The sequence below is a fragment of the Mytilus galloprovincialis genome, chromosome 7, assembly GCF_965363235.1.
Source record: "Mytilus galloprovincialis chromosome 7, xbMytGall1.hap1.1, whole genome shotgun sequence".
Classification (NCBI taxonomy): domain Eukaryota; kingdom Metazoa; phylum Mollusca; class Bivalvia; order Mytilida; family Mytilidae; genus Mytilus; species Mytilus galloprovincialis.
The window spans coordinates 47665693-47677853 of record NC_134844.1 but is presented as its reverse complement, the minus strand read 5'-3'; the positions used below and the strand labels follow the sequence as shown (position 1 = coordinate 47677853).

Here is a 12161-nt window from a genome sequence, read left to right as displayed (position 1 = left end):
TCCTGCTTTTAATCATAACATTCTTATAAAACCTCATAAAAAATGACTTCATGAAAATGTTATTTATTAAGTTAAATTAATGCTGTATGATCCGTCATGGTGTTATAATGTTGTCTTACTTCAATGATTGTTTTATAATGGAGTGTCGTGCATATTTACGACAACAAAATAAAAAGACAAGAAAAGTAGAAAGTTGTCTGTCCCACAAAGTGCACTCTTTTTAGAGCTTTTCATTAGAATTAGGCTTAAATTAAAATATTGTTTGTTTGCCCTTTACCGACCGACCCTTTAAATTCGTTCCGCCTGAAAATCTTTTATTTGTATTTACCAGCAAGATTTTATTTTATTTTATTTTTTCGTTCCTACCAAAAATCTTATATTTGTATTTCCCGCTCAAAACTTTTTTACCGGAATCCTCGGGTTTTATCTTTGATGTATAAGGTTCAGTCCGTTTGGTATCACCTGAGCGTTTGGCATGAACACTTGCATTTGAAGTTTCAAAGCATTTGTTTGAAATCGATGTTAAACGCTTCCTAAAATCATGATATGACGTATGTTACTCTGTACCTTTATACTTAAAGAGCAGGGTTCATTTACAAAAAAGTTTGTTTGATACAAAATTATCAACGTGTGTACAAACTAATTTGTAAACGGACGTTGTATTCCATGTAGGGATGGCCTTTTGTGATCCGCAGATCAGGATGATTATGTTAACGATGCCGCTATATTATTTATATCTGACACGAATCAAAAGTGACAAAACCCGGTAAAGTGGAGAATATCTGGCAGTAAAATCGCCAAGTTGTCCATACAGATCATTTATAAATGCGATGTAAAATACGTGACAATTGTCAGAGTTTTAAGTTTTGTAGCATTTTTTATTGGAAACAAAGGCACACACGAATTTTTTAACACTCTAGGGACTTTTTCTACTAGTAATGTATGTCTGCCCGGACATATCTTACCAGTACAAAGTTTTTACAGAAATCCTTAAGGTAAGTGTACAAGGTAAGTAGTACAGAATATAAATGCAAGTTCAAACTCTTCAAAGTTCCAGGCATATAAACGTTGAAGATATGTGGCACAGCTCTATATTTTGATATTTGAAAACAAAATAGTAGTGCATATATGAATTAGCTTCACATTCTCTGTAATATTTTTATTTTTCAAAACTAATAGTCCTAGAAATTTATTTGCAAAAACAAAACGGACAAAAATGACATTATGCAGAGTTTGTATCTATAAAATAAAATATTATACCTACCTGCCTACCCATGACAAATAATATACCGAGCCAAGTTATTTTTTTGGGGAAAAAAATAAAATATCTTACCTACCTACCTACCCTGTTTCAAAACATAGGGTCGGAAAAAGGCAAACAAACAATATTTTAATTTAGGCCTTACCTATTTCTTTAAAAGAAAGAAATGTACAAATTTCAATTAGGACAAGGAGTTCAAAGTACATGAAGTAAAAAGCATAATTACTTCAAATCAGAGATTGTTTGTATTCTTTATTTATATATATGCCAAATACTGCAGTGTCAGATAAAACATATGGTATGTTATTTCCTGGTACATGTATGTACCTCTTAGTAATTGGGTCCTGTTAATTAGTATACCTTATCTTCATATTCCATTTCTTCTGTTCATTGTGTAAACAAATTAAAGCAATTTTAGAAATAAAAAGTTCAATTAAAAGTTTGGTCATCTGGAAGTTTTCATTTGACGAAAATGTTTGATGATTATTAAATCATATTTATCATTTATTTTAACCATGTACATCATGTATACTGAAAGAATATGCTAATATGCTTGATATCAACTTCTATTTTTCAGGAGAAGTTCAAACCTTGTCATGTTCACCAAAATCTTAGCTTTCAATAAGAATATTTTTTTGGAGAAAAATAGACTCAATCAGGTATTGATATGACTGACATACATTTGTAAATACTTCTAAAGGCTAAACAATCAGTCTGTAACCCCTGGTATTTATGTGTACTTAAAAAGTACCCGTTTAAAACTCCTTTTTATATATCATCTTTATCAACATGATGAAATCCTTCCAGTGACTGTATCCTGCTTTACAGCGTATTTTGAAATAACATTTTGAAAATTGTTGTATCATATCTTAAACACAATCTATAAACATGATAAAGAAATAATTTCAGATTGCATCACCTTACAATAATGTTAAAAGCCCCTGGGGAGAACAGTGAATTGTAATTGATGGAAAACATCAGACAACAAGAGAAGACAATCCGAAAGGAGTTGAAAATAAAATGAAAGCAAAGTGTTCCATACTAGTCTATCTCTATAAATATGTATCAAAATACAAAGATGTGGTATGATTGCAAATGAGACAACTCACCACAAGAGACCAAAGTGACACAAAAATCAACAACTATAGGTCACCGTACAGCCTTCAACAATGGGTAAAAGCCATACCACATAGTTGGCTACCTAAGGCCCCCAATGAAGATTTCAAAACAATTCAATTGAGAAAACTAACAGCTTGATTTAAGTGCAAAATAATGAATGAAAAAAATATGATATACAGTATGTATAAACAAGTCTGAATTGAAAACTATGATCAAACCTATATGATTGTGTTGGATAAAAACTGCAATTTTTATAGGTGTGCATGTAAAACAAAATTTTTTGTAGAAGGATCTAATAAACAGCAAAAAACAAGCACTATTCTTGTGATCTTTCCTTTACTCACCTCCCTAAACTTATGTCCTACAGTTTCTCGTTCGGCTTCCAATTTTCTGGTTAATCTTTCAAATTCTGCTTCCTAAAAAAATTAATAATCCATATCTTGAATGTTAATCCACTGGTATCTATACTATAGCACAAACACTGGTTATTTACTTTAAATCCACAAATGAAATATATAGATATAAGAAGATGTGATATAAGTGCCTATGAGACAAATCTCCATCCAAGTCACAATTTGTAAAATGCATGCATCTCCAAATATATCAATTCATATCATATATATATTATATATATAAAACTTGTTTACACAAATATCATATACAGTATCCAATAAATCTCGTTTTCTTACATGTAAGTGTCTCTGAATATCTTTAGATATATTTTTTCCACAAAAGATTACATGAATAATAACTCCCTAAGTCACATTATACATGCACTGTCATACAACAATGAATCAATGTATATATTATTGTACATCAATAAAATGGTTTAATTACGTCCCAATAATGCCCCAATATGTGCACTGATTTATTTACAGGTACATTTTGTACATTTACATTTTTTACATGTTACAACGACCTAGACTAAAGGACAATGATGAGAATGTGTCTGGGTGTTTGAGTTCACAAATATTTGTGGGAGTTCAAGGTATTGTGTATTCAAATGTGTGTTGTCATTTTTTCAATCCTTTGATAAGGGTTCAAAAAAGGAAAAATTTTATCAGCATGTTATATTTGTTTGTCAAGATAAACATATATAAATGTTTTTACACCTATAAAATTTTAATGGTCTGATACAAGTTTAATTTGATTTAAATATTACTGAATTTATATCGAATTTATTTGATTTTTTAATTTACACCTGACAGGTAAAAGCAATGTTTACAGGTAAAACCCTTTTCCTAACTGACTCACTGAGCGTGCTCATTCAGGTGTTATAAATACATAATGATTGGAATGTCAGTGACTATTCCACTATTTATTAGCTTACATCATTTCCTACACAATTTGTTTGTGTTCGTTTTAATAATAAATTATTGCAATCATATTACAGTGTGAGAAAATACATGTACCCACAAAGCAACTGGAATGAAATTTAATAGTTTATACAACTGCATCAATTAATGGAGATTAAAAAAGACGCTAACATGGGAATCTAGTGACTGGCACTAAAAAGAAAATGGAATTTAAAAATATATGTTATTTATGGGTTGTATATGTACAACTGCACCAATTAATTGAAATTTAAACAAGAGGCTGACATGCACACTTAGTACATTGTATCTGACACTTTTAAGTTTTTAAAAGCAGATCTAATTTAGAATTACATTTTATAAATTATATGTATGTAGTTTATACAACTGCACCTATTAATGAAAATTTAAACCAGAAGTTGACACTTTAAGGCATACAATGTACTGTACTTGTACTTTTTTTCGCGGGTACTTCTTTTCGCAAATTGTGTATTTCAAAAACGTTCGCGGCTATTTATTTTTCGCAATTTTATAATTATTGCCTTTCAGTTGAAAGGTTTGATTTAGATTCGTGTGTATTTATTTTCGCGATAATAAACCAAGCGCGAAATTCGTGAAAATAAATACACCGCGAAAATAAGTTCAATTACAGTATCTGCTTAAGAAAACACATTTTAATTGTTAAATGTATATGTATACTGATATAGTTTTTACATTTCACAAATAAAGTTTTCAACCAGAGGCTAACATGTGAACATGAGTGAACTGTATTTGTCACTTAAAAGCATATTTTCTTTAGAAATACATTGTACATGTTATACATGTATCTGTAGATTTAATTACTGATATGACAGATAAATGATGCATGTATGTATATAATATATACAATATTTTTACATTTCTCAAATACTAAGATATTTTTTTTTTTTTTTTGTAAAATCATGTACATATTCCATGCTTACATTTTCAAATTTACATGCTGAATTTTGTAATAAATTATAAACCTTTGTTCTTAATCAGTCAACCAAACAATTTAGGTGACACTGACAGTGTCATAAATTAGTCATGATTTTTTTTCATAATGTTAATTCTTTAGGAAGTCACATGATATTGAATTGAAAAAACACACTGAATTTAGAATGAGGTACAACATGTATCTGTCAAAGGTCTGTACTGCATTTGAAAAAGTAATTTTGATTTATTTGTGAAACCAATATTATTCTGGTCTTCTTATACATGTATGTCACCATTCATATGACAAATTGATGTTAATAATAGAGCAAGAAGCTGTTTCTATTTATCGGTGCCATTGCACATTGAAAATCATTTTAAACGATTCTTACTATCTACATGAATATGAACCTGGGCCCCTTCCTCAACACAATAGGAAAACCACTGATTGTATAAACTTGTAACAGTTTCTAATTATCAAGGAAATTAGGATTTTTAACACATCATTTTTTACCCCAATAACATGTTGATGAGGAACCTGCAGTTTTCTCAATATACACTGTAGATCATTGTACCACCAACTGAACCTTTAAAAAAATTGAAGATACGCTTTTCACAAGTGTGACATATAAAAGTAGGAAACATGTATATGTATACTTTTACTTTTATTTGGCAATTATTTATAATTATTTCATGTTGTCAAATCATGAAATATTATAAAATAAACAAGAATGTGTTCAAAGTACATGGATGCCCCCAACCGCACTATCATTTTCAATGTTCATCAGTGGACCGAGAAAAAAGGGGAAAATCTCTAATATGGCCTGAAAATTAGAAAGATCATATCAGGGAATATGATTACTAAGTTTCTAGTTGATTGGACTTCAACTTCATCAAAAACTACCTCGACCAGAAAACATAATGCACATACATGTATATGGGGCATAATAAAATGCAATTATTAATACATACTTTAAACATGAATACTAATTTACTGCAAATTCAATACTTCACTTTTAAGGTTAAAATATGCATGATATATATTGTAACATACATGTGTACCCTATAAAGTGATGTAAACCAAATGTTATCAGGCTAAAACTATGTATACTGAGATATGTAAAAACAAGAACGTGTCCATAGTACACGGATGCCCCACTCACACTATCATTTTCTATGTTTAGTGGACCATGAAATTGGGGTGAAAACTGTTATTTGGCATTAAAATTAGAAAGATCATATTATAGGGAACATGTATACTAAGTTTCAATTTGATTGGACTTCAACTTCATCCAAAACTACCTTGACCAAAAACTTTAACCTGAAACTTGCACTATCATTTTCTATGTTCAGTGGACCATGAAATTGGTGTCAAAACTCTAATTTGGCATCCAAATTAGAAAGATCATATCATAGGGTACATGTGTACTAAGTTTCAAGTTGATTGGACTTCAACTTCATCAAAAACTACCTTGACCAAAAACTTTAACCTGAAGTTGGACGAACATAGACGAATAGACGGACAGACTAGAAAACATAATGCCCCTCACTATCGTAGGTTCAAGTTCTGTATAGGGTTGTATCCCAGGGTGGGCATCATCTGTGTCCCATAACTTGGCCATAAGTCAGACTTTGAAATATGTAACTTAAATGCAATGATCTTGACTGCCAAAATGGAATCTTCATGATCATTACCAGTTGAAACTCACAGAGAATGGAAACAAAATAAGAAAGTTTTCCATTTGTAAAGGGGCATAACTCTAGAATGTTAAAAATGACCCCAGCAGATTCAAACTTGATCTTTGTATTGTTGTAAACATATAAGCACTGTTTAAGATTCACACATTTAGTTGAGGCAATCCAGTCAAACAAGTCAGAGAATGTAAAGGTGAATTATTCTAGAATGGTAAGTGACACCACCCAAATTCAGACTTTAACTGTGTTTTGATCCAAGTTAAAGAACAAACAAAATAGTTGGGATGTCGACACGTACAGTTGGACATGGATAAAACTTAATGCCCCCACTGCTATAGAGGGGTCACAAAAAAAAATGTCTACTTACCAACCCACATCTTTATTTGGCCTTACAAAAAAATGGAGGAAACAATTATTTTAGTCATAAATGCAGTGTTTTGTACATGTCCTGGTCAAAGTTCCTCCATTTCTAAATTTTCATCAATGTATATTCTTGCAGATGATTTTTTAAAGCCCTTACCAACTAATATTACTGTTGGTGCTTATAGTGTTAACGTTGTAACAAAACTGTCCAATGTTCTTCAGTTATGTTACACATTTGTACAAAGGTTAATGCATGGGTAATCCTAACATTTATTATCCTTTTTCAATTATTTCATCTGTTCTATCATGTATACAGATATAAAATGTTGTATGAGTGCCAATGAGACAACTGTCCATCCACCATTTTGTCCAAGTCACAAATTGTAAAAGTAAACCATCAGAGCTGTCTCATTGGCATTCATACCACATCTTCCAATATCCATCATAGGTCAATATATGTGTAGATTAGTACTTACCTGTGCTTGTACTGTTTTTAGAATGCTAGCTGCAGAATCATCACCATTGTAAGAAGTCTGAGGGTCATAATGACCTGCAGGCATTGTTTACATCTTCATCTGGTGAAGCAATAGTTTATCTACAACAACAAAAAATTTGTCACAATTTTGAATATTTAAGTTGAGTTTGATATATTATTATACCTCTGCCCCATTATAATTAACTTCAATAACTTGGGTATTTTCCTAAATGACTTCATGTACATGTACATGGACTAACCAAACTTGTTTCAAGCAAATCTGATAGGAGATCCTATAAATATTAGATCTTGTTATACTTTGATACAATTCAACACTTAAAGACAAATGAAAATTTGTAAAAAAACAAACTTTTTTTCTAGTCAATTCAAATGACCAGCATAACATGTTGAACTTGGTTTATTTAAGAAAGAATTTGAGAAAATTGACCCTCAACATGGTGGCAAAGAGAAATAATAACTTTTTATCTATAACATCTTTTCAATGTTTGAAAAAAGAAATGTCAGCCATGTAGTTTAGAGGAATAATAAATAACTGAAGAAGGCCAATGGCCGAAACGTCTGAACAATTGGTTTATTTATACAATTATAAAAGGTATGTTCCCTATTGGAATTTTGAAGACAAGAACTTTTTAATACTCAAATAACACCAATCAAAACTTCATTTTGCCACTAATACAGTCAGGGGGAATACTTAAATGAGTAATTTCTTTATTCACTTATTCAAGCAATATTTTTTATAGAAAATTTGCAAGTAACTTGAGAAAAAGTACTTAAGACTTTCTTTAATGATCACCTATTTAAATAATTCAAATAAATCACAAGACTATAGCTTATAAAGAGATTGTATTCTATTCTAGATTTTAATAAAATATTTAATATTAATGATACTTGGACAAATGATACTTAATTTACCGGAACTAACATATAGGATGACCAATCACAATGAATCATGTTAGTTTTTTTGTTACACTAAAAAATTGGTATCAAACTTTGCTTAACTTCCTTGCAGTGGCAAATTATTTAATGTTCATTCGGGACGAATTGATTGAGAGGGACATGGCACCTTATTCTCAAAGGTACTTATCTCAGAATTTCTTATTTTCTATATACATGTACTGTTCCACTCAAGATACTTATAAACATGCATTTAAAAAAAAAATACAATCAGTATTTTGAAGTGAGCTTTCAGTATATTGTGATTCCTCACTTAATTACCCCACTAAACTGTACATCGATTTAGCTACAAAATCGTGAATGAAACATTGACGTCTTCTTTTGAGGTCTGAATCACTTGTAGAAGGCCTCCAAAATTAGGACTGTGATTTCAACAAAATAATTAAGGTTGAAATACATGTACTTGGATGACCTATCAAGAATTATTCCTATCATAGAATAAGTATGTTATACACCCTTTTGTAGATAATTCAATGTAGATTTATGGGATAATAAGTTCAAGTGGTATAGACAATTGCTTGAACTGTATAATCAAAGAATGTAGGACAGAAAGCCACAGGACAAAAAGTCACGGACAAAAAGTCACAATTCATTTTTTCTGATTATTTTCTTTGAATAAAAAATGCTTATTCTTACAAAAACATTTTTGTATTTTTCTTGAAGTATGGTATATTAACCAACTTTGTAAGCAAAATGTATCAAAAAATGTCAAAATATATTGGCACTTAAATGGCTTCATGTTGCCAAGAAATATGTCCTTTGCATGATTAAAACTAAATAAATCTTCCTTTTTCAAGTAAAATGATAAATTTCATTAACTTAATATGAATATATGTATTAAAAAGTAAATATTTCAAGATATTTCTCTTATATATATCCAAACAATTGTCAAAAAAATATTTATGACTTTTTGTCCTATCAAATTTGTGACTTTATGTCCTGTGACTTTCTGTCCGTTTACCAAAATCAAAATATGAAGGAAAACTGAAAACCATTTGTCATTTCCAAAAATGTAAGCCAAGTGCATTGTACATGTAATATAATAAAGTTGATGGATTTCTTTCTCAGAGACAAGTGCCTGTGCTTTTGCTGTATTAATTTTGTGTGGTCTAACTATTGAAAAATGAAGATCTGTATTCATTATGAAAAAAATATTCTGAGTAAGTAAGGGAGATAATTTCACTATTTACTTCTCCCCTATAAAATACATCGTCTTTAACTTAAAATTATAATGCTGGAACAAAAAATACATACAGTTTGTGGTAGATTAAAGATAGTCTTGTGTATACCTGCACAGCACATGACTAGTGCTTATGTCATTAGCTGATGTGCTTAGTAATTAGTTACTCAACCTGTAAGTTCGAAATCAAACATGGCGGCTTCAGGTGAAAATTTGTAAACAAAGTTGCATATTTATTTTTGGACTTCTCAGAATGTTTTGTTGCATAAATATTATAAGTAGAAGTCAGAATATGTTTGTGTGATTCTTTTTTAAAAATGTTATATCAAGCTTGTAACAGATAAACGGCGAAATATACTTCGAACACCTGGAATCCAAAAAGTCAACACAAAGACAAAAACTTTTAGAATCTGTAATAAGAACCGGTTCGATAGGTTGATCGATACTCTCGCAGCCCAAACTGTTTGGTTAGATTTTTGTTTAGAAATGTATTTGATGATGTTTTCTTACCTAATCAATAAATTTGTACACATATGAATATTCAACACGTTTTTCGGGTACCTGATTTCCGTTTTTTCCGATCACAAAAAAAATCGCACTGACTGTCAATCAGGCTGTTGATTGGTTGATCTAACAATTACACACACTCCTGCTGCAGGCATTTCCAATAAAGTAATGCAACACGTGGATTTTTAACATTTAAAAAGTGATCAAAAGTCGTCTCACTCTGCCTGATCATATCTATTGTTACGTATATTACTATACAAATCTTTGGAAACTATACATATGTTTAATATATAGTACATAAGTATCAGCGTTGAAATTAAGATAAATAAAACATTGATTCATAAACTTTTAGTGTAGACTATGTTCAGTGTAAATTATGTATTTTTTTCGTTTCAATCGATATTTTATAGTGTGTCTTTCTATGTTGTGATGTTACACTATAATTGTTTCAGATAACGGTGAAGCTTTGGTACCATTAACACGTTTAAACCCGCTTTCCTGAGTTAGGATCTGATGTTCAGTAGTTGTCGTTTGTTGAAGTGGTTCAGTTCATAAGCGTTTTTTGTTTCCGAGTCGTATTTAGCTGATAAATGCCGCCACTTGGCGTCCGTCGTCTGTCGTCGTCGTCTTTCGTCGTAAACTATTTAAAAAGTGTCCTCCTCTGAAACTACGGGGCCAAAAACTCAAATTGTTCAATATGTCAAAATATATCGGTCCTGAAATTATCAGGTCCGAGTACACAGTTATTTCGTAGTGCATTTCTTTTAGACAATAAATGTAAATAAAAAAAATCCCACCTGCGCTTTCTCAATAACATTTTTACAGTGTGTTGTACTACTTTTGGGACAAATTATATCAAAATTATAGAAAACTTCATCAGCTCTAACTCAAAATATGGACAGTTTTGTGTTAAGGGGGTCTTGAAATCTTTTGACAGCTTCCGAAGTGCTAATTTTTGACCTTTTTCAGCTGGACCTAATCACTACTTTACCTAAATATTTATGACCCAAATTTTTTTACAGTGTCATTTCACCCCCCAACTTGCTATATGAGGCATAAAACAAGGAGAATTAAATTTGGAAGGGGTATAACAAAAATTGGCAAGTAACACACTGTCCACATTAAGGACTATATTCGTGAACAACGAAAATCAAAGGACGATAACTGTGTACTCGGACCTAATAGGATAGAAAAAGTTGACCAATCTTTATAAAACTTGGTATGACACAAGCCTAATATATTATAAGACTGCTTACAAAGTTTCATAGCAATAGGATATATATTATAGACACTATGATTAATTCTATATTCAACTTTACGTGTTAAATTTGGACGTTAAAATTGAGAAATTTCAACTATCAACATTTGGGGCTTTTAAAATTAAAATATTGCAAAAAAATACTTTTACAATGCCTTAATATATAATACATCATGTATTTAAAGCAATAGAGTACTCATTTTATATATCAGACTTAGCATAATTTTTCAAAAGTCAAATTTATATGAGCCTGTGCCTAAAAATGGAGGTTTTCCAATGAAGGGGAGCCTTGCATGAAGATGTAATATTTTCCAGCAATTTTAAATTTGTGAAGCTTTTTGATTATAAATTATCCTTACATATGTACTTAATGTACTTTAAATGGAAAGAAAACTTACAAATAACATATCATATTAGTTTAAAAGGGTCTTAGGCCAAGTATGACTAAAAATAATTTAGGGTCAATTTAGGCCGTAGCACATATTTACATTTAAAAATGCATATTGAAGCTATAGGAAATAAAGAATTGTGTCTTTTCTATCATTTCTATACTCAAGTGACATGATACAATGAATCTGAGCACAAAAAGCCTCTTACATTCAACTTTTTGAGCAGACAGTATGGTCTGATACAAAGATTTTTCACTTTTTAGTGAAATACTTGCATGCTATTTTAGTCTCAACAGGCTTATATTTGAACCACATGGTATCCTACAGAGGTAAAGAAAGATATTATGTGAAATGAAACAGGTACAAAAGACATTGTTAAGTGCTTTTTATACAAATTTAGTGAGGTCTTTATTATGGACTTCAACTTTTATGTACCATGCTCCTCACATTTAACTTGATCCAAACAGGGCGTTAGATGAGGGTCATTTATACAACACACTTTGCTCATATTGTCTGAGATAATCTTCTTTTCTGTAAATTCAGAGTTCACAAATGAGTAATACAACTGGATTAAATCATAGAAACACCAAAATTGACACATGAAAACATGTCAGATAGAAAGTCAAAATGCCACTTATGCATCAACATTGAAAAAGCTATGAAATGCTTATTTTG

General features: G+C 30.7%; 1 protein-coding gene across 5 annotated transcripts in view; it reads right to left on the bottom strand.

The window, feature by feature from the left end:
* Positions 1 to 9957, bottom strand: part of LOC143083143 (uncharacterized) — a 60183-nt gene extending 50226 nt beyond the window's left edge. For 2 of the 5 annotated variants that reach the window (XM_076259377.1, XM_076259380.1), the window contains exons 1-3: positions 9843 to 9957; positions 7179 to 7297; positions 2725 to 2796 (exon numbers count right to left, since the gene is read on the bottom strand). In XM_076259377.1, coding sequence (XP_076115492.1) covers positions 2725 to 2796; positions 7179 to 7262 — 156 coding nt within the window. In that variant the 5' untranslated portion in view covers positions 7263 to 7297; positions 9843 to 9957. Of the gene's footprint in view, positions 1 to 2724; positions 2797 to 7178; positions 7298 to 9690; positions 9712 to 9842 lie in introns of those variants that run through there. The other 3 variants (XM_076259378.1, XM_076259379.1, XM_076259381.1) reach the window with 3 other exon arrangements.
* Positions 9958 to 12161: the final 2204 nt, after the last annotated feature.